The sequence below is a fragment of the Alligator sinensis genome, unplaced genomic scaffold (genome assembly GCF_000455745.1).
Source record: "Alligator sinensis unplaced genomic scaffold, ASM45574v1 scaffold633_1, whole genome shotgun sequence".
Classification (NCBI taxonomy): Eukaryota; Metazoa; Chordata; order Crocodylia; family Alligatoridae; genus Alligator; species Alligator sinensis.
Window position 1 is genome coordinate 899,758 of NW_005842280.1, and position 23,330 is coordinate 923,087.

The 23,330-nt window shown below is 42.1% G+C and overlaps 1 protein-coding gene across 1 annotated transcript in view; it reads left to right on the top strand.

Annotated features, from left to right (window-relative positions):
• Positions 1 to 23,330, top strand: part of HHAT (hedgehog acyltransferase) — a 270,033-nt gene that overhangs the window by 239,097 nt on the left and 7,606 nt on the right. The window contains exon 11 of the mRNA XM_025209294.1: positions 7,506 to 7,707. Coding sequence (XP_025065079.1) covers positions 7,506 to 7,707 — 202 coding nt within the window. The remainder of the gene's footprint in view (positions 1 to 7,505; positions 7,708 to 23,330) is intronic.

Genomic DNA, 23,330 nt, shown 5'->3' on the forward strand with positions numbered 1-23,330 from the left:
TGTGCGCAGTTTTGGGTGCCACACTTCAAGAGGGATGTGGATAACCTGGAGAGGGTCCAGAGAAGGGCCACTCATATGGTTAAGGGCTTGCAGGCCAAGCCCTACGAGGAGAGACTAGGGCACCTGGACCTCTTCAGCCTCTGCAAGAGAAGGTTGAGAGGCGACCTTGTGGCTGCCTATAAATTCATCATGAGTGCGCAGAAGGGAATTGGTGAGGCTCTATTCACCAAGGCGCCCCTGGGGGTTACAAGAAATAATGGCCACAAGCTAACAGAGAGCAGATTTAGACTGGACATTAGGAAGAACTTCTTCACAGTTAGAGTGGCCAAAGTCTGGAACGGGCTCCCAAGGGAGGTGGTGCTCTCCACTACCCTGGGGGTCTTCAAGAGGAGGTTAGATGGGCATCTGGCTGGGGTCATCTGAACCCAGTGCTCTTTCCTGCCTATGCAGGGGGTCAGACTCGCTGATCTATTGAGGTCCCTTCTGGCCCTAACACCTATGAATCTATGAAAATTGAAATACTGCTAGTTTTTCTGAGCAATTTCCTACTTGCTCTGCACATCTCTGGCTCGTTGGGCTCCCCCACTTCACACTTTTCCAGGCTCAGACTCAGAAGTCTTGAAGGAAGCACACACAGCTTCCATGTAAGCAAACCGAAGAAGAGTCCTCCTCATGGCCTCTCCTGGCAGCTGCTTCACCTCCACTGGCCACAGGCTCTGCAGCAATGTTTACTGCCTTGCTGATGGTGAAGCAGCCACCCAGAGAGGCTGGTGCAGGTGCTTTTTATTCTCGCCCATGTGGGCTGGCTTCTCCTAATTCCCTACACCAGGCAGTGCTTCCTTGCTAGGAGGCTTACCACCTGTACCCACAGTAACAGGGCACAGCCCTCTTACATCAAGTCGTGTTTACTTCCATGATGGTCTTTCGTGTTTGGCCTTTACCTTCAATGGGAAGAATTGATGAGAATATCAACTGTGCATCTCTACCCTGCTGCCCAGAGCCTCCTATTCTCTTCTTCTGACCTGTTTGGGATCATTGCTGGGAATATTATTCATGTCTACATATGGGCAGGAAAGGGTAGTGGTCTGAGAGATGGATGAGTCCTGACTGTCAGGTTCAGAGTTTGAGCTGTAAGCCTGCAGTATGCTTCATCAGTTTATTTGTAATGATAGCATTCATTGTAGAATTATATGAGGGTAGAGATTGCCTGGGTAATTCCCCACAAGTTAATAACATTCCCTTACCAGTCCTCACTTTGGAGCTAGAAACCAGGCAAGATGATTGAATAGACTTGATTAAGGAAGAAACAATTATCAGAACTGGAAACTGATGAAAGCAATTAAAATTATATTTCTGTGGTATGAAACTTCTACAGCTATTGCTTCTTTGTTACTAGCAAGGCATAAAGAAGTGAGACAACAACTGAGGAGAAAAATTAAGAAGTGGTAGGGAAAAGTTTAATGAAAAATGGCAATAGCTTCATCTCCCCATGAAATCTTATTGGTTAATGAACTGAAGAGTCTAGCATTTTGCTTTATGTTTTTTCTGAAGTACTATATAAGATTGTCGTCTTTCTCTCTCCTCTCCACTATTCCAGTATCTTTTTTACAAGTTTCAGAAGTACTCATTTTATTTGAGACTTAACATTGAAATCTAAAGATAAACTCAGTGGTGACAGTGAATTCAAAGATTGTATGTGCTCTCACACAAGAAGATTCAGATAATCAGGAAAGGGGGATGTTAGCTAGGGTACACTTGTCTGTCTTCAACTGGATTTGACTTACAGACAAGTCTCTATACTGTGAAAGAAAGTACAGGGGAGAAAAAGAGATGAAATTACATGCAAGAAACAACTCAGTAAATGGCAAGTAGTGGGTCTTGCATTCCTTATATGCCTCAAACTCTCATTTGAGTTTGCAGGTGATTTGGGTGCACAGAGAAGTAGTTCTAAGAAAGTAGCATTTTCTCCTCCTGATCTGAAGGAGCATGGTATTTTTTTTCACTCCAGGAGACAAAGCGTGTCTGCTTTTAGGAGGGAATAATGGCAGAGTAAGTTATTGGTAGGTTATTCTTTCTGTTAACTGAGCTCAGAGCTGAATTGATTTCCATTATTTTTTAATTACTCCAAATAAGTGATAATATAAAAGGTGACTCGTTACCACTATCTCTGCCTTAATTACAACCATTCACTGGTATACTTTCCCCTTACATTTTTATTTTTCCAGAAGTAAATGAATACAGATTTAAACATTTGGAGAAAATTTAGAAGCTATCCCAGTGGTAAGTACCATTTGTGATGAAAAAGCATTTTAATGGTGGTCCATTTACAAGGCACCATTATTAGCATCAAGAGCTGCTGAAAGCAGCTGGAGTGGAACTGGGACCTGGCCCCACATTTCCCTGCTGTCAAAGTGCAGGCAAGAGACTGTTCATTACAAAACATACATTCAGGTGCATAACATTCATGTTATTTATGCACCATCTAACTTATATTACTAGGCTGTTCATGTTTTGAACAAGCTAATTCTGTAGCATGTTAGCAGAGGTTATTTGAGCTGTTCTGTACCGCTTAGGTTTGGAATAGACCTGAAAATAAAGCAGAGGCAGACAGAGGAGTGCTTAATAATTTTCAGGTGGTATTGTCTCATTTAATACCTGCTTAAAAATGCTAGCAGACCCACTGGAGGGTAGAGGCTTGGTCAGGCATCATGTCTGACAGTTTGGGGGATACTGCTAGACGCATTAACCACAATTTATACAAGAATGTCTTCCTGTAATTTTCCAAAAATCAAAACAACGCTAGGGAGTGGGAGAGACTGTGTCCTCTCTTCCTTTACCCTTCCTTCTACAATATGACCAGGCACCATACAGATCTCTAATGAAAGGTTAAATAACTGTACAGAGAAGACTTATTTTGGTTCACATGCTTTGTGTAAGAGCCATGCAAGGTTTTAAAGGTTCACAGTGAAAGCTGTTCGGTAAGCTGTAGCCATATGTCTCCCATTCTAATCACCAGGAATTGCAGAGCTGAAACTTTGAAAATTCACCTGAGTTTCACAGACCAAATGAATCTAATGTGGTTTACTTAAACAGCTGCTGGCATTACAACCTATGGTAGGAAAATGGTATCTATTTTTCTCAGTGCAACAATATGAAAGCTCACTGGGTAAGCATCATTTGTGGTCACCTAAATTGAATTGTAATTGCCATTACAGTTTTTAATTAAAACTGGCATTTATGAGCTTATTACTGGCAATGTCCATTTTAATGACAATATACTGTTTGTGCTAACAGCAGCATAGGAGGCCAGTATAAGAGATTATAAAAGTCTCCATTCTGTTTTACTATCAGGAAAAGGACTTTGTCATATGGAAAATTCAAATCTTTGTTTTGACACTTAACATGCAGATCTGTGTTGAGAGGGCCCAGCTCAACACCAGGTGAGGTCACCTGGAAGACTCATAATGACAGAAATGGATTTTAGATATATGGGTTTATTGGCTTCAAAGAGGAGAAACAAATGTACATTTTAGCTGCTCTAAAAGGATAGGGGGGAACTGCTGCTTGGGAACATACATCAACAGTTGTAGTTTGTTCATCTGCATAACTCTGTGCAAACAGTGCAAATGAACTAAATCTTTATATCCTGGATGACACTGGATTAAAGTTGGAGCAGTTTGTGCTACACCTGTATAACTATAGAATCATGCAGATCTAACAGTTGCATTGTCTTGGCCTCTTTTGATAGGATACAGTTGTTAAATCTATCTATAGCTAACACTGGGTTTGTTAGAAATGATGCCATTTTGATATATTGGTTCATACCTTCTGAATTCTCATGGGAACTCCCCTGAACCATTATCAGCCTGTTTCAGTTTGTCTCCAAGGCTACAAGTAGACATTATATTTGTTCCAAGAAAAATCACTGTATCCAGGGATGAAATGTAGTCATTCAGGTATCCATGTCCTTACTCCCATGACAGAAGCCTAAAAATGTTAATGAGACAAGAAGTGCTAACAGTTTGTCCTGGGACACTGCAAAGTGCATGTGAATGATTTTCCTGGGATGGCATCATGGTATTGATGTCAGAAAAGCAGCAGTGTATTCTGCCATTCAGTAAATCCTTATTAGAGGGTGATGTGTGTACACACCAATCCCAGGACTTTTCTGTGCTGGGACACACACAGGTACAGCTTGTCTCAGGACAAATGCAACATTTGTTTCCAACCTAAGAATCCTTGAGACATGGGATACTTTCATGGGAAGGGGAGAGGTTGTTTTAGAAAGACATCTGGGGGTTTAGATGGACACTTTTTCTGTTAACTCTGGTTTTAGGGGCTAAAGTTGGGATTCTGTTAACTGAAAGGCCTGGAACTCAACCCATCTCTCTTCCCCGCATGATAAATGAGGTTGCATAGTGGTAATGTATAACAGTCCCTTTCCAAGAGCCAGAAGATTAAGCCAAAGTGGTTGCCATCGGGGTGGATCTGGGGCCGGGGAGGTGGGGGGCAACTTTTGATTCCTGTTCCACCCAAAGTTTAAAACAAACTACCCAGCAGTGGCAGCAGCATTTCTGTTCAGACAGCAGTGAGGGAGTCATTTGACTTCATGGCTCATTGTAATCTACCTGATTCCTTCAAAAGTCTTCATTCCACAGTGTTAACAACCCTCTCTCCTTTTTAATGGTATTACAGTTCTACTAATCAAGCTATTTTTTCCTCTGCAATTCTGCTGTCCCATAGTTCTTCCTAGTAATGTAGCTCCCATTTCACAGCTTTGCAGTCTGTTTTTAACTCTGCCTAAAAACATAAACTCAGGGGCTGAAACATTAACTGAGGTGTGGAAATAACTTTTATTGTAACATTGGAGGCACTGTCAAGATGCTCAAGAAGGTTTTATTATGTTTTATGAATCTGAAGGAGATTTAGTTATAACAGTTAAATGTACAGGACTAAAGAAATATTTTTTACTGTTTTTTCTTAGTTTGTTCTGTTTCTCAATACAAAATATATAATATAGAAAATTAGTGCACATTCCAATGAAGTTATATTTGTTTTTACTTTGATCTAAAATTGAATAATATAGCCCTAGACCCCTAGCATATTGATAAAGCTTCTAGTTTATTTTTATGTGAAAAATAATGTATTGTGTTGTATGCAATGATGCACCACACTACCTGCGCTCCACTTTCCAAAATCTTAGATCTGCCTATGGCAGCCATATTATCAATCCTAATTTATGGTAAGGTATGCTGGGAAATAAGGGAATGTCTGAATAGCAGCTTTGTTACAAAATAGTAACTGAGAGGGACTCATGCTTTTATAAAACCCTTCCTTGGAGGTTTGGACAAGTAAGCTACACTACTTCTTTAAAGTTATTCATTAGCTTTGTAATGCTTTTGGATGGATGCCTGTGAATAGTGTAAGAAACAACTTATGGGACTGTGGCTGTGTCCTCTTTGTCCTTTGTGTCAAGTTGTAGTAAAGGCCCTGCAGGGGATTTTTCTGCTTATAGATTCCAAAGCCAACCTGGTTGCTATTAGACCTGTGACAGATGGCTTCGTAGAGCAGAAAATGGAGATGTGGCAATTTAATTATAAGTGTGTTATGTTCAAATACGTTTTATACATGATGAGAAAAGCCAAGACTAGAGTAGAAAAGATGGGATCAGAGTAGAAAATAGGAGGAAGAAAAACAATATGCAGGGATGATGGAAAACATATTTTGTATTTATCTAGAAGCACTTTATAAAATCTGTGAATTAAAAATCAATATAAATGTAATATGATTTTTCTCTGTGTCGTGAGTGCTATGCATGCATAGAGGTATATTAATATCAAGAAAATGTCTACAAAGAGCATTGGAAAATAATTGTCTCACTTCTGAAATTAACATTACCTCTAATTCTATCATGGAACGTAAGTGACTGGGTAGAATTTAAAATACTGTGTTCACCTATCTAATTAGCATCCACGTTATAATTAGCATTACAGTATCTCTGAGCCCAGAATTTGATCATCAAGCAGCAAAATTTATCTCTAGAGAAATGGCATTGATTTAACTTTCTGAATAGGAAGAATTCCCAGTGATCTGTATAGAATGCCATGCTGGCAGAATGGCAACAAAACTGGGTTGCCAATGGCATCCAAAACGAGATGATAATTTTTAGTGTATCCTTACTATTAACACACACACACGCATAAAAAACACAACTTCTTTGGATAAGAGTCTGTTTCCTATATCTAGTTTTTTTGTGCCTGGTCCTTCAAAATGAAGAGCCTTCATCTTTCATTGATTTAGTATCAAGTGAAATTCAACTCTGAGAGAAATGTGGCTGTTTTGCTTTTTTTCATTCCTTGGAAACATGTCAAACTTTATGATTTTTTATTTCTACTGGTATTGTATTGAATCTATGCTGCATTTTGGATGGTAAATCCTGGATTAACCAACAGTATTGAAAATGGTTATGTACAGGGCACTGTCCTTCAGATTTGCTTTTTCTTCTTCTATGGTATCATTCAAGTAGATGCCCAGGGATGATCACAAAGATTAAATGCTAGAGCTGTTCAGAACATGTAAAGTATTTATGGTAAGAATTGTTAAAATTAATTAGTTTTTAATTTAATCTCAACTGTTCACACTCTTTACTTAGACAAAGCTTTTTTTGTGAATATCTAAAAGTGCTTGTAAGTACTGATTTATAAAATCATTAATCATATGCGGGGGAAAAAATCAAGCTGTATGGGTAAACAAGTGTACAAGTTAGTAGTTATATGCATTTTAAACCTGACTTGCATACTTTTATATAAAAGTTATGCCTATAATCCAAAATGCATGAGAGAGAGATTCTGTGAATTTTCTACGTTATACAAGTTTTAACTAAATACTATTTCCATTTTAGTGTAAGAGTGTGGCTTAGCTTGTGTGTTCACTTAGTGCAAAGGTCTGTTGACAACAGAATTTTCATGTTGTAAAATAGAATGTGTTAACACTGGGGTGTCAAAGATACAGCTCATGGGCTGGGTCTGGCCCACGGAGCACTATCATCTAGTCCTCAGTGCTGCCTGTGGGTCTCAGTTTGGACCCATACACTGCATTTGGTGTGGGCCAGACCAGACCCGTGTGCTGCACATGGAGTGTGGGACTGGCTTGGTGCTCAGTGTAGGCAATGCACAGGGCCAGTTGTGGGCACATACTGCCAGCTGCATTTGGGACTGGTCCTGGGCAGGTGCTGGTAGTGGCATCCATGCTGAAGGGCACTGCATGCAGCACATGGGGCCAGTCTTGCGAGTCCAGTCTGGCCCAAGGACCAGTTCAGATCCACTTGTTTGGCCTGTGGGGTCTGATGAATTTGACACCCCTGTGTTAACATTTTATTAAATGGTCTTCTTCCTAGCTGAAACTGGGGTGAGTTTTTCAGATAGAAATTTATTTTCTATTTTACCGAGGACTGAGGCCTTAATAAAGCCCTTAATAACATTACTTATCTGTCATTTCACCTACAGGTACATTTACATCCCGATGGGAGGATCCCAGTGTAGTGTTGTTGGGATGTTATTCTCCACAGCAATTACTTTTGCCTTTGTAAGTTATTGGCACGGAGGCCATAACTACCTTTGGTACTGGGCAGCACTAAATTGGCTTGGAGTAACTGCAGAAAATGGAGTCAAGAGGCTACTCTCTGTTTCACTTGTTCGAGACTTAATTGTAAGTTGAATCCCTTTGTGCTTCACATTCATTTGAAGTTCCAGATTTTGTGGTGTGGACTGTGTATGTGCACATGCTAGATTTAAACTTGATACTAACAGAGATAGCAGTCAGTGCATTTTATCCATTCTGCCTAGGCATTATTGTTGAAAGTTGGCAGTGGTGCGGGCAAATTACTCAGTGCTGCAGTTGTGTGAACAAATAATTTTACATATGCCAAGAATCAGAAGTTATCCTATTATCCAAATTCAGATTTCACTCTTTGCTATCATTCACATGGTTTATAGTATTTGGAAGTCTTCATGAATTAGGCATATGTTTTCTTTAGTTATGTCTCTTGGACCAAGTGAGTTTGTAGCAGCTGCATATATATGTAAAACAAAATCCATTAGTGCAATGCACTGAAAAATTGTGTGGCACCAAGGACTTCAGTAAGCATAGTATAATTTAAGGATTGCTACTAGATCTCTGGATTAGAAAGATATGTACCATCATTACTTTACTTACTGTTTCAAAACAGAAGTGCCTAAGCTTTCAGTAACATTGAACATGTCATCAAATACAAAACCACTGTTATCTTACAATGATATGGATAGCTTTTCAGACTTCACTCCGTAATTATGACTCCAAGTTTTTCATTCACTATGCATGAGAATAAGTAATCCCCTATTGGTTTTCATTAACTCTTCCCAACTTCTACTAATAATGTAAATGGTAATTAATTCACCAACCTGTTTATTACTTGAACATCAGATCTTCATGGTGGTTGTTCCCTTTCCCCTGCCCTATTTTAGTATTCATGTTGTAGTGTCCTATTTTAGATTTGTATTCTGTTGTATCCTGAGTGATATAACAGTAAAGGATACTGTTATGTGTATCATAAGGCTTGGCAGGATTCAGTTTTATTGGTAAACATTGATAGATGTCAATTTCACTCACGCTCACAAAAATATTTCCATCGTTAATCATTGAAATTTTTAGAAAGGGGATGTAAGAAAAATGATGGCTGATGGAGTATGTGACAACAGGGGGAGCAATCCTACAGAACTATGCTGACTGTAGTTTGGACTGCAACTCCCAGAAACCCCAGGGGACTGGGAACAAAGGAAGAGGAAGTGACCAACTGGATGAGGGAGCTATAGGCAAGTGGAGCCAGGACTCACATGCAGCTCAGCTGGTGGCAGTCTTACAGTCAATATTTGTCAAGGTGGGTGGTTGAAGTGCACTATAATAATAGTATACTGCCATTGGTACATTGTCTGCCCCACACACCTTTAATTTTGTGCAATCCTGAAAATTTAAATAAATACAAATTGAAATAAATGCTTAAAAATAAAAATATATATTATCCATCAAAATTATAAAAAAAATAAAAATTGAATTCTGCCAAACCTATATATCATCCATCTGTCCATCAATGTGAGTACTGCAAAAGCTTTTTTCCTCGATAAAGAAAACGAGCCTGTCAGGGCCCTGCTACACATTCAGATTGAAACTGGATACAAACCATTATCAAAGCAGCATGTTGAAATAATTAATAGTTTATTTTAAAGCAGCAGTCAGCAACGTTTTCAGACTGTGGGCTGGAATGACCTACCTCAAGTCAGAGGTGATAGGCTATAGTCCATCCACTACTACTGCCACCACTTCTCCCTCCCACAAGAAAGCTCATGCTGTGCCACAGGGGAAGCCCCACATCCACTTTGTCAAACACTGCCTAAGTCCCCATCCATTGAACTTTGCTAAAGCCCCATGTTTTCTGACTGGTTCTGGGGTTAGCTGTAGCTGCCAACACCTGGTTTAAAACACTTTCATGGGCATCAGAATTAGCACCCAGTGAAATGAATGTGGCATTTCCCTGCCCTCAGAGCTGTTTTTCCAGTTCCTTGTTGAACTCAGCCAGATATTACACTCGTGACAGTTGGTTCAGGTTTTCAACGTTTTTTCCCCCAATATTACTATTATTAATTTATTGATTATGATTATGATAAATGAAAGCTGAGACTCTGGGGAGTAGGTGAGTTGCCTGTCTACATTCAGGCTAGGGATAGACATTACACATAAAACGGTTTAAGTGATCAGAAACTGGTTTAAACCTGTAACAGAATGGACGTTCAGTACACATAAACCCATTTGAAAATGGCTGAAATCAGTTTGAGATAAACCTTGTTGAATGTAGTATCAGACAACTGATTTAGGTCATATCGGTTTATGTAATGTCTGTCCCAGACCCCTTTCTGATTGAAGTTAAATCAGAGCCCCCCCCTCCAGCATCCTGAATGCTTTGCAGCCATGTGCTGGCCCCTCTCCTCTGCTGCTTGGCTGCAGCTCCGGCAGAGACTGCAGGCACAGCAGGGTCTGCCTGGCTTCCCCCTGCCCCCGCCCCAACTCCATGCTCAGTCACGGATTCCCCACTCCCAGATCACGGACCGCAGCCAGCATGTGGTATCCTAGCTAATGCTGAGAGGTGTCTGTGTAAGGCAGACAGGACAGTGTCCACTTAGGGCTTTTTGGAACTAATCAACAGTTCAGCTGGTAACATCCCCGTCCCTCATCCTCCTACCCATGTTCCTTCCTTGGAAAAAGCTGTTTAAGAAGAGCTTGAACTAATGAGAGAAGCTTTTGTTTTCTTAATGGGCTGATAAACACTGTATTATCAAGAGCAGTGTTGGGGGGGGGGAACCCCTCCATAATCAAAGCATCCCACCAGGGCCTGGCCATCCCCCCCCACTCCAGATCAGCCTGTAGAAGGGAAGGGAGGGCTGCTGTAGCACCTCCTGGCTTCTAGCCTGAACCACTGCAGGCATGTGCCTGCATTTCTTCAGTCCAGAAGGGCTCTCTGTGCGGTTACAAACTGGTTCAGCCTAGCCAGGTTAGACTAACCTGCAAAGATTGAATGAATTCAGGCTCAGGCTTTTTCAATGTCTGTCCCTAGCCTCAGTGTCCCCAGCTCACCCTGTGTTGTGTCTGGCATGCATTATTATTGTGCATCATTACCTTACACAATTCATAAAGCTAACGTGTGACTCTGGACTTCGGCAACATCTTTAATTTTTTCTTAGTAGTTTCTGTATTCAGAGTGTTCAATATACAAATAAAGATTCTCTTTTTTTAATCTGATTTCCGGCCCTGCAAATTCAACCTGACAGCTGAAAATCAAGTGTGTTATTTTGACTCATACAATATTATCAGCAATTCATTTTTAGAATAGCATTTAAAGAGCATTTCAGTGCATTGGGGGGGGAATATCACAGGTAAAGATTTTTCTGTTAGAATTTTATTGGCTATTTTATTGATTAAAAAATCCAGCCTATTCCTTTTTTTCCCTCCGTATTTTCTCTAGAAAATCAGCAACAGTCAAAATCATGTCATATTTTTTAAATAAGTAGGGAGAGGTCTGAGTTCCATTTCTGTAGTTGATTTGCTGACCTACCCCTGCATCATAAATTGAATTCTGGAGTGCAACTTTAACAGGTGAATTAAACCTTGATTTCAGAAAATTTTAATTGGAATAACAAACATCCCAAAAACAGAATCTAGCTTTGTATCTGAACTTTTATGGTTGTTTGCTGGAAACATAAATGAATGCAGAAAAACCACACTTGGCAGTTTATCACCGAATTGTCTCTTTGTATGTCTGTGGTGCTGTTCCTTTGGATGCATCACAGCTTCTTCTGTGCAGCTCAAGTCTGGATGTCAGGAGAATCAGGACTTCCCTGTTTGCCCCAGTACAGGTTTTGTAAGGGCTTAAATCTCTCTAGTGCAGGGGTTTTCAACCTTTTTTAACAAGCGTACCCCTTCTGCCTCAAAATTTCAGATCATGTATCCCTTTATATTTTTTCTTGGTTTTAAGGTGGGGGCAAAGAGAGGCCCCCATGGTAAGGGAGGAAGTGGGGCTGGGGCAGGGGCAGGCACTGCACATCTGGGCAGAGCATGGGATGGAGCCGTGGTGTGCCATGTGGGGCTGGTGGCACCCGGCGCGCCTCTCCCCCAAGTAAGACGCAAAGTATGGGGAGACACCACAGCTGTGCCCCAGGGTACACTTCCTCCCTGCCCACCTGCGCATACCCCCCATGGCCTTTCTAAATACCCCTGCCGGTATGTGTACCCCTGGTTGACAACTCCTGGTCTACTGCAGTGACTGACAAACCTTTACAAGCTGCAGACCAGAATAACTCCATAGCCTCCATTGTGAGCCAGGTGTCTTCAACAGTGCATCAGCAGGGGGCAGCTGTCCCAGCCCCCATACTGGGACCAGGCAGTTGGGATTTGTGTCTGTTGCACTTTCACTTCTCCCAGCCTTCTGGTCCCTGGCTGTGGTATGGGTGCTGCTTCCAGCTGGTGGGGAGTTGTGCTGGGGCCAGGCAGCTAGAAGTTGCACCTAGCTTGCTGTTGCTTCTCTCTGCTTCCCCACTACACCCCTGCCTCTTGGCTGTAGTCCAGGCTCAGCTGAGAACTGCCTGTCCCTGGCTTAGATCCCCACCGGCTGGAAGATGTGTCCCCAGCATAGCTGGGGGGATGGTGGGGAAGCGAAGAAAAGTAGCAGTGGTATAGGAACAGGAAAAGCCCTCTAGCTGTGCATACACTGAAAGTTGTTGACCCCTGCTGTATGGTGTAGAGTAAACTGAAGATGTTGAGATCATCTCTCATGGGTGGAGAAAGACCCCAGTCCTGGTCCACTTGAAAATAATGACTGAACTTTTTTTTGGTTTCGGTCAATGAAAGATCAACCCTTTAAAAAAACCACACACACCACCAAAGAACCTAAACTAACTAAACTAAAAAAAATTCTAACTTCTAGAATTCTACAATTGTGTCCTTTCTTCAAAAAATTAAATAAGATACACATTTGGTTTTATTTAAGGAACAGGATGGCTTGCACTGAAATATAAATGTCAATAAGTTCACTGTCTACGCTATCTCTCTCCTTTTTTTACAAAATTCAATTTTAATAAACATATTAATTTGAAGACCTGTTATGAGCCAATCTTGTATTTAAAATGATCCAGATATGTTTGTTTTTTATCTCCTTTTGAACCTTTACATCCCTGCTTCTTGTATATGAAAGCATAAACTTTGTTACTAAATCTAGGAAAATTATTTGTATTAAATTAAATGTGACAAAAATTTGGAGTTTTTAATATTATGTAATAAGTGAAACTGGCTTATTAAACCTAGAAATAAAATTATAAAGAAGTAACTATATAGAAACAATTAAATTGTGCCATTAATTCATTTTCAAAGATAGTTTATTTTACATGACTTGCACTGTCTTTGTCCGGATTCTTTGTTTTATGAAAGTATAAAAGAATTCACCAGCTTCAGTTTAATTTTGCACTTATGACTGCAGTAAAATGTCCCAATATGCTGTCACTCAATGCTGTCTTGGTGGCTTCAGGGGATAAAATAGGGGGTTTATAATTTTTTTTGTACATTAGGCTAATATATCATAATAATTTGCACTTATTTTAAAAGCGTCTTATCTAAATGAAATATTTTCATAAGTATGAGTCACCTGTTCACCTCCATCATAAAATAAAATCACTGTAAGTAGGACTGAAAGGCAAGATTAGTAATTACTGGTATTCTCAACTTTGGGGGAAAAATACGTTTTACTATTTTACATTTTAAAAATCTGCATTTTGCTTTCTCTGGTTTTTTGTTTTGGCCGTAGAACTTTTGCCAAAGCTGTCTGCAATGACTGGAGCAATCATTTTTTTTCCCCTACGAAATTATGACCTGATTTTGCAAACAACTGCATGTAGTCTCACTGAAAGCAGGCAACCATGTCATCATGATTAAGCCTTAGCTTAAAATGTACATGCATCACTCATAAGGAGTCCTGTTAAGGTCATTGGAACTAATAGCACACACAAAGTTAGAGATATGGATAAACAATCAAACAAGCAAAAAAGTCAACACAAAGTTTACTGTTTACTTCATTGGATTGGGTCCTGTGATTGTAAGTAACCTTACATTCCTGGAAATGAATTTTTAATTACAAAATAAATGGATTGTAACCCATAACCCACTTAAATAAGAGGAATCACAAAATCTTCCTTCAGCAAATGAATCTTGTATGGTTATCCCATCCACCTTTTTAGAGGTTTTCCGGGGGCTGAGGGTGCTTAGTGCCTTGCAGGATTGACCCTTTAACTCTCTGTCTTGTGATTTAAGAGCTTTCTTAGCTAGTTGTCAGGCTTTGGCCTTTATTATGCATTTATAGTCACTTACTATATGAGGGTACAAAGCATCTCTCTCCCTCTCCCTCTCTCCTTTAAAAGCCATAATTATACTATCATGCTTACACATTGAACTCGAAATCTCATTTGAGCCATAGATATCCTTCTGTCTGAAGGAGGCTACAGCAAAATATCCTTTCTGTCATTGTTAAAAGGCTGTGTGACACTTTATTTGAGAAACTCAACTGCTTTCTTGCTTTGAAGCAGGGACTTTGACATTTGGCAGGGGATGGCTTTTGTGTTAAGGATGTGCCACCTTTTCAGTTCCTCTAAAAATCTACCTCCCTGCCCCCCCAGTTGGCCTAGTTATAAGACCTTGACAACATGAATTTGTCCATGCTCGATTCAAAATTGCTAGCATATAGTTCTCCACTTTACACTTATCCTTCCACTTCAGCTAAGAGAGAGGCAGGATTTCTTTGCAACTGCTGCTCTAAACTTCTGTTGGGTGCAACCCATCCAGACACTTAACATGAGAGCAGGAAACTTGTCAGGGAACTTTCTTCAGCTGTAGGCACAGAGGAAGAAAGAGTCTAATCTGAATTTGGGGTGGGGAGTGGAGAGGGAGATGAGAGCCAGACATGAAGGGGGCAGGGCAAGGATGGGACAAGGATGAAAGTGGGAGTTGTGGCAGGAGGAAGTTACCTGGATTACAGATATTTTGTGACTGTGTGACAGGGGGCCTCCTCGGGGCCGATCTCCGTGGCCCACCCACCTGTTCTTGGGCCAACCGCCCACCTTCTCGCCCGCCACGCCTTGGTGTTAATTGATTCATTTACAGATGTCACTCAAGCAGGAGGCTGCCCATTTTAGTGCCCCAATGCCAGGGGGCGCTCTCTGCGGCTCCTATCCTCCCCAATACCACAGCCCAAGCCTCGCAGATGGCATTTTGCTGTTCATATCCTCACCAGCCCCCACGCTGGGCCCCAGAATCATCCAGACAGGACCCCTCCATGATCCCTCTGATCAGGCAGCCCCTCCGCCTTCATCCAGGCTACCTAGCCCCCTGAAACCATTTTCTCCTCTCAGGCATGGTCCCCCCTGGGACCTTCAGCTACTAGCCCTGGCTCACCTCCAGGCCAGTTGGGACCCCAGGCCCCTGGCTCTTGGGCATCCCTTGTGGTGGGCCCCTGGCCCTTTTGACCCTCCTGGCCCTGGCCCCAGCATGGGCCAGTCGAGGGTACTCTTTTGTTCAGGCTGGGTCTCTAGCCCCTCTCTCTCTCCCAGGGTCTGCCTTCCAGGCCCCTCAAACAAACACAGGGTTACCCACCCGGTGGTGGGGGCTAGGGGTTAAGGCACCCCAACCTGTCTTTCACTGGGGTGGTAACTGACCTGGCATTTCCTGGGGGCTCCCGCACCACTGAGAGCCCCACCAGACCACCCACTCCCAGCAGGGTGCAGTTTTAGGTCATGCCCAGGACCAAGAGCCTCCTTACCATCCCCTACAGCTCTTCCCTTACCTCCAGATTGTTCTCAGCAGCCCTCCAGCCAGGCAATATTACTGCCTGGCCACCAGCAGCCAAACTGCCCTGTTTATATAGGCAGCCCTTGCTTCCAAAATGGCTGCCCTCGTCAGGCACCTGGTGGCTGCCAGCTCCAGGCCCTTAAAGTGGCAGGCACACACAGTGCCCTGCCACAGACTGGCTACTAATAAAATAGGCAAAAGACAGGTCTGTAGCCCAACCTGTTATTGTTTGCACCCCAAAGCATAAAAAGAAACACTTATTCTCTTGTCTATCTGGATCCCTACACTGGTGCAATACAGATTTTCACCTATGCTCCTGGGGGAGACTCAGAAGGGAAGAGAAGTACATCATGCAGGCTGGCAACAGGTTGTTTTGGTTTTGCTGAGTTCTCTGATTTCTTTCCCTCCCATATTATATGTCACTTACTCTGGCAATTATTCTCTTATTGGTTTATTTAAATGTCTTTGTTTTGCTGAGACTCTGAGAACTGGACTCAACTAGTTTTTTCTAAGGTTTTGAATGGTTCCAATTAGCTGGGATTTATGTCTTTGGGAAAATTACAATTTTTGGAAAGGAGAATTCCTTATCTCCTTCCATCACCATCTTGGAATGTTGCTTGCCACTGTCCTGTTTTCTTTTCACTTCGGTTTATGGTCTTCACTGCTAAAGCTGCTTTATTTTTATACCCTATCTAAGAAATTTAACACAAATACATTTATTATATCAAATCTATATCTAACGCCTTTGGTTACATCAATCACTACTTTTAATGTTTTAAGCTAAAGCTATGATATAGTATATTTGAATGATCTGTTTTAAGGTTGGCTTATATAAAGTCTATTTCAGGCCTTTAGCTGTGTTTAATTTTATCTCGGTACTGGTTTAGTGACCAGGTTAATTGCTTTCTTTATTTGCTGACCAAGTTAGTTTTGCTTTGCTTCATATCTGGCATGGCAGGATGTGCACTTTTTGGGATCCAGGATAACATTCCTCAGATCCCATTATGTATTTGCTGGCATGGGGAATGTACAGACTGGGGATCTGGTTCCCAATCCAGGGCTATTCTTGCCCGTGGGCTTTAAAGTCTCATTGGGAAACCTAACATTTGGAAGTGGTTCCCTGAAGTTGGCTTGCACAATGTGCTTCTCAAGGGACAGAAGGCATTTGCCAAACCAGGTAGGGGAAAGTCCCCAGTTCTGGGATACAGCTATTCTCTGCATTTTGAAAGGTCTGGGGCATAACTTGTGCACTGGGTTATTTGAAGCCACATAGCTTTAAATGCCCTGACACACAGGAAGTTCAAGATCAGGGAACAGCTCCCCAATCTTGGGCTCCCTACACACTGGCATGTTCAAAGGGTGTGCATGCAGCTGGGTTGCATGTAGTTATGGGGAGCCTCAGATCAAGGCTTCCATCCTGGTGTGTTAAGTTAAAATTAAATATCTTCTATGGTTCAGAGGTGTAGGTTGTAGCTGTGTTGGTCTAAGGACATAGGCAGACAAGGTTCTTTGAGTAAATCTGGTATCTTTTATTAGACCAACTCAGATAGTTGGAAAGATTCTTCTTTGCAAGCTTTCGGGTGCAAATACCCTTTGTCAGGCTGAGGAAGCATCTGCAGATGGTCTGTGCTCTTCCTGGATGGAGTAGAAAAGCAGCCAGAGGCCAATACATATGCAAATTCTTTAATTGACTGATTTTCTTGTGATCAGAAACATGGGAAAGTGAGGAACTGTACCCTCAAAGCTTTAAGAGAATGTAGATCTGAATATGCCTGCCCCAAGTTGATTGCATTTTAAAAGGCAAAATCTAGAAGGCAGGTGAGACAAACCAGTGAGTTGGGAACAAGGAAAACAGAGCAGTAAAAACAATGTCAAAAGTAACTCTCAACCTAGGCACTCTTCTTCCCAGTCAGGGTTGAGGCATAGCAGTAGGGGAGCATACACTGGTGTTACTGCTCCCCACCCCCTCCATGCCTCTTGCTCCAGGACAATTAACTTATCAGCTTTCAGGAACAGTCACTTTAAAGATACTTTGGACAATGTTTTGGGGAGAGAAGATGAAGTATGAGAGCAAGTAGGAAAACAAGTTTTGACTCCTTTCCCCTCACCATCTCCCCGCAGCAAAAAATTTACAAAACTCTACCTCTTTTAATACAAAGATTTCTCCAAGCAGAAATGATGGCTAGCTTTATGGTAAGAGATCTCCTGCAAAAGACACAACAAAGAAATGAATGAATAAAAAGACTCAATAAGAAAAATATTTGGAAAGACCTAGAAAGAAATGAAACTGTCCCAAACTAATAGATGTAGCTGACATTTCTTCCTAAAACCAGAAATACATTTTACTGTTTGAAAATTCCTTTGTTCTTTTAATTTAGGCTTAATCTGACAGGTGCTGGCCTTATTAACGCTGTTCTGTCTTTGTACTAACAGCTTCATTGTCCATTGGGACCAAAATGTGTTTAATTATCTAACATAAATGTATTTGGGAATTGAAAAACTCTCTCCACAATCTTCTGAAAGCTAATAATTACTTTTGAAGCAACATAGCTTGAGAGCAGACAGTAGGAAATGACTACAGCCTATAGTCACATCTCTATGCATAAAAAAACAACAACCCTACTGGATAAAAACTGTTAAATTCTAAGTTGGGGGGGTGCTAAAATGCTAATGTGAGTCAGAACTAGATGAAAACTGGACCAAACAAGTCACTATACATTTTCACTGAAGTGAAAACAAGTTGTATGTTTCTACATTTAAGCAGAGTTTTGGCTTACAAAACCAGAAGCTAGGAGGCCTTCTACTTTTGTCTGTTCAGCCATGTAGTCCTCTTATACTTTCAGTGTGTGTAACTTGTGAACTTCTTGAAATGTATGCTCCTTTCCCCTGCAGAACCACACATCTCTTGCATTCATTTCTATAGGCAATGCATAAACACCTTCTGAAGTTGTTCCTTCATTACCCAGGAGACGTGCAACTCTCCATACATTCCAATAGGGAATTTAACCTGTGCCTAGATGTCTTTGCCTGCTTGGAATTCTGCCATCCCTTGATTTCCTAAACAATCGGCATCTTAACAGGACTTGTGACCTGAGCAGATATGATATATGGACAGCAATATAAAGGCCTCCTCCATATATTAGCTTAGTGGTTAGGGCACATGCCAAGACATGGGAGATCTGGGCCTCTTCAGCCTCAGGGGGTTAAATCCACATTTCTGTGTCTCTGTAGAGCACCCTAACCACCAAACTATGGGGCAGACATGACTGAGCATTCTTCAACTTCTCCTCTTGAAGCTGTCCCACTGAGTCATGAGTAGGGACCTACCAAATTCACAGTGGAAGTAGAGCATGTGGCAGCTCCCTAAATTTTGCATGTTCTCCTGTGCACACCTTGCCCCTTGCCCCCTCTTGCCTGTCGCTGATTAGCGGAGCACCCCACCGGTCCCTCCTAATCAGCAGGGAAGCTAAAACTGCAGTTTTAAACATGGCGCCATTTTTGCTTCCCCACCAGTCAGCAGTGAACAGCAGGGTGATATGAAGAAGCCCACTCTCTGTCCCAATGCAGTTTACATGTAGTTTCACCCAATGACTGTAAATAAGATAACAGCACTAGAAGCAAGGGCTCATTTCCTAATTATGAGGGCAGGATCTGTCTCCCTGAGCCAGTCAGACTTCCACTAGTCTGTTCTCCTTCTGTCCCCCAAACAGTTTGACTGACTGGTGGCTTAGCTTCAACAGGAAGGTGTCTTTAGTAGTGCTGTCTGGAGATTGGTACATTGTCCTATGATGTGGAAGGCCAGGGCTCAAAGCGCTCGCAGCAGGGGAGGCTAGAACCTGTCTCAGATCTCCCCTGATTTCTGAGCAGGTGCCTTCACCGCTCAGCTACTGGGTAAAAAAGTAAGCACTATCATACCCGTTGCCCCTAGGATTCCTTTTACCAGAGACCCCCAAGGATTGACACGGCCTCTTGTCTGATTTAGTATCAAGTGAACTTTCAGTAGTAACCCCTAGGGTTATTACAAGTATTCTTCCTTGCAATACGACCTGGCAAGCAGTTCCTTCAGGTGTTACAGCAGCAACCTTTGGTGGTACCGGCCTCAGATCCTCTGCTGGCCATGTGGGATGTTAGTTTCTGGATTCCTCGTTGTTCAAACAAGAAGTCCAAGGTTGCTCCTGTCTTCCCAGGGTGGCAAAACAGAACACATGCACGTTCCTTTGTTTGTCCATCACTTTTATAACTTCTCTCATCCCAAACTGTCCAATCCCCTGTGCTGTGTGCCAAGCATTCTTTATATGGTGCACCAATCCCCTGGCACTGTGCCACCCACATTCCTTATAGGGAAACTGCTGTCCCTTGCTTGCCTACTGCCCAATTACAATACTCATATCTCCCAGTGACACAGAAGGCGCTCTGTTCAATTTTGTTGCTTAGTTCTGGGGAGGCCTGGACTATGGCTAAAAGCCTTAGCATAACTCACTTTGCCTGCTACAACACCATGCTGGGTTTCATTTTAGAGTCATGCTCTGCCTAGTGATGACGTTTGGTTTGTCTGCAACTTTTGGGGGTTCTGCAAGACTGTCTGGTGCGTGCCAGGTGATGTTAAACGCAAGAGAGCATCAGTGGACTGAGATGCTTTCTGGGCTGCATTGATTTGCTTCTGAACAGCACAATAGAGAGAACATGGTAGATGCATAAGGCATTTAGACATGTAAGCAATGCAAGGTCAAGCAGAATGTCATTTGGTGACCTACAACCATATAAGTGACTGTTACATGCCTTAGCAGTGAAATAGAATTCTCTACCTTGTATTTACAATAAATGCAGTGAATGAAACTTGCTTCTCCGTTTTGTTGTGGCATCTATTGATGGATAAGGTCTGATAAGTCAGCTAGTCATTTTCCCTATCTGTTCAGGCTTTTTGCTATTTATTATGTATGTATGTATGTATTAAATATGACAAGCCAATGGGGCTTACGTGACTTCTTCTAGGAGATTATTTTTCACATCAATAGTTCTTACTGTCAAGAAGTTAATCCTGATAGTCATCTTAAATTCCTTTTGTCTGATCTCATCCCATTGCTCCTTTAATCTGCTCAGCAGTGGCTTCTCCCTCTTTGATGTTACACCCTGCAATATTTGTCCCTCATCCCTTATAGATGGCTCCTTGACAGGTCAGCTGCACCTTGGCTATCTTTAAGGCTGTTCCTGCTGCTTAATCTCAACCATCTTTTCACTAATAACCTATGTTTCCAGTCCACCCAGTCTCCCTTTTGTCAGTATTACACATAGACAATACACAATAATAAATGTATTTTTAAAAAATTGTCCAGCTGCTCTTATCCACCCATTTTTTGGTTCCCTTTAAAGATGAAATATTCTGGTTGGCAGATCTTTGTCACAATCTCCAGCCCTTTCTGCATCCCATCTGCTCCCCCAGCTGCTTAGTCACACCTTCCCTCCATTTTCAATGCACCTAACTGCAGATAAATAAAATAGCCTATGACTACTAGTCAAAATGTGCCACTGCCCTTCCCACCATCCCATCTGCTGCTCATCTTGCCCTACTCCTGCTTTTATACCATGCCAATTTTTCTAGCAGGGAGATGGATTTCAAATGACCCAGAATCAGAAGACGACACCCCAGTGTATTCACTTCTCAGGCTTTATTGAGTACTGCTCCTGTTGCAGTCTCTGGGGATAAGGTTTGAAGAAGTTGCCATCATTCCTCTAAGGGATACCATTGCTGATACCATCAGCTTGCTGATACCATTTTGCAAGTATAGTCCTGACAAAGCAATTGAAACAGTCCAAATGCCTTTTGTCTTCTTACTTTTTCTATAACTCTTGTATCAGCAGTGTTTTGCAAGGGATATTTGAATCTGTACATTATAGAATAAAGCATCAGTGACTAACATCAATCAAGGACAGAAATGGGATTCTGTACCCCATTCCTGAAAGTATTTTACTTGATTTCCTGAATATGGGCAATGATTCAGCTTTAACCTTGGAATGATTTTAGATAGTTTTAAAAAATGATATAGAAAACATATAAGCCAAACTATAAATAAGGTAGTTAAACAAATGCCAAAATCCCTCAAATGCTCTTGAAATTTCAGCTCAAATAGAAAATGAGAGGGTAAATGTATAATAAAGCAATGGTAAATCAAGCTCCATGCACATGTGCCATATTCATCTAGTGCAGTGTTTCTCAATCTTTTAAGACTCAAGGCACCCTTCTTAGCTTTCACTTGCATTTTGACTACAGAAAAATACTAGAACAATGGGTTTGTTGCAAAGAACTCAGAAAGACTACAACAGGTCAGAAATGGTTTTGACACTATGGATTCATATTTGAAATCTCTGGGTTTATCTCGTGAATCATGTGTAGATGTTGCCACAGCAGGGAATACTAATGTAACCCTTGGTGCGTGGTGCTAACTGCAGCCATGTCCAAATTTTTGGGACCTGGGGTGCCATGTAGCTCTACCCCCTGCTTAGCTCACCTAGGAGTGGCCAGAGGCTCCCTTTGCAATGGAAAGACCTTGCAGACTCATAAATAACTATTTACAAGATTTAATTATATGCAGAAGGTAATTGTTACATGCCAACGGACATTAAATAATATCAACAGTTTGGAACTCTATTTACAATACACAAGGTTGAGTCTATACAAGAATAACAGTTGATAACTATTTACAATAAGAGAATGATCCGATCAAGGAGGACATAGCTAATAACTTAGGCACCATGTTAGATACTCATTATATTAAATCTGTAATTAACTATTCACAACCAATAGCCAGTCACCCTGACTTATGCTCAACGAATGGAGAGAGGAGCAGTCCCTCACTCCTCACATCACACGCTTGCGGGTTCCCGCTGCCTCGGGATATCCATGCAGGGCCAAGCATCTTGTGGTCTGCAGAAGCTGTTTCCGCTCAGACTCTTGCAAAACACAAATTCTCCTCCATGCACCTCTGTGCGCTCTTCTCTGCCTAGGCATGGCTTCTCCAAGCCTGCAGAGCTATTTACACAGTTAAACACATGAAGGGAGAGCAAGCTGCTGCCAGCAGACCAGGCAGCACCTCTGGTCTCCCTTCACCCCTTTAGGTACTCGGACAGACTGAGGCTTCCTATCAGGTTGTGCCTTCCTGGGTCTCAACCCACACTGTTGTCCTGTGGACCTTTCCCTAGCTGGCATCTCCTTCTACCAAGCCATGCAGTCCCGCCACAGTCCTTTCCCCAACCACTCACACACAGAGGGGGTTTATCACACCCTTACCAACCCCCAAGTCTCCAAAACCAGCAGGGAATCACTGTCCTGCTCTCCAGGAGCTTCCCGGGGCTGCGTCCCTGCCCTAAGGAATTTGTTCAGTTCACTCATGAACTCCACTTGCTCGTTCTAGAGGTTGCTCTCTTTTGCTTGCCCCTTCAGGTCCTCCGCTGGCCTCTGGCCCACCCACGAGGGGTCCAGCACGCAACTGCAGGGTGGGACCACGCTGCGGGCTCTTCTCAGCCCTTGTCACACAACGCACGCCTCTCTCTCTCCACACAGGAGTGGGGAGACACTCTGGTTTTAAGGGGAGCCACCCAGCCAATTCCTGGGCTGGAATTTTCCTGGGCTCCCGAACTGCTTTTTTTCAATCTTGCATCCCCTTGCTGGGAATAATCTGAACTACAAGTATGGTGTCCCTATTACAGCAATCTCCCTCAAGTGTTCAGGCAGAGCCCGATGTAGAACGCTTGAAAGGAAGTGCCCCTTAAACTGCCTGGTACACTAGGATTAAACCTTTAAAAGGATCTTACAGCACCCTGGTTGAAAGTTACAGATAGTTGAGAGCCTTTGTTGTATAAGGCCATATATAGTATGTACTTACCTTTTTTACATTTGTCATGTTATATTTCCTGTTTCT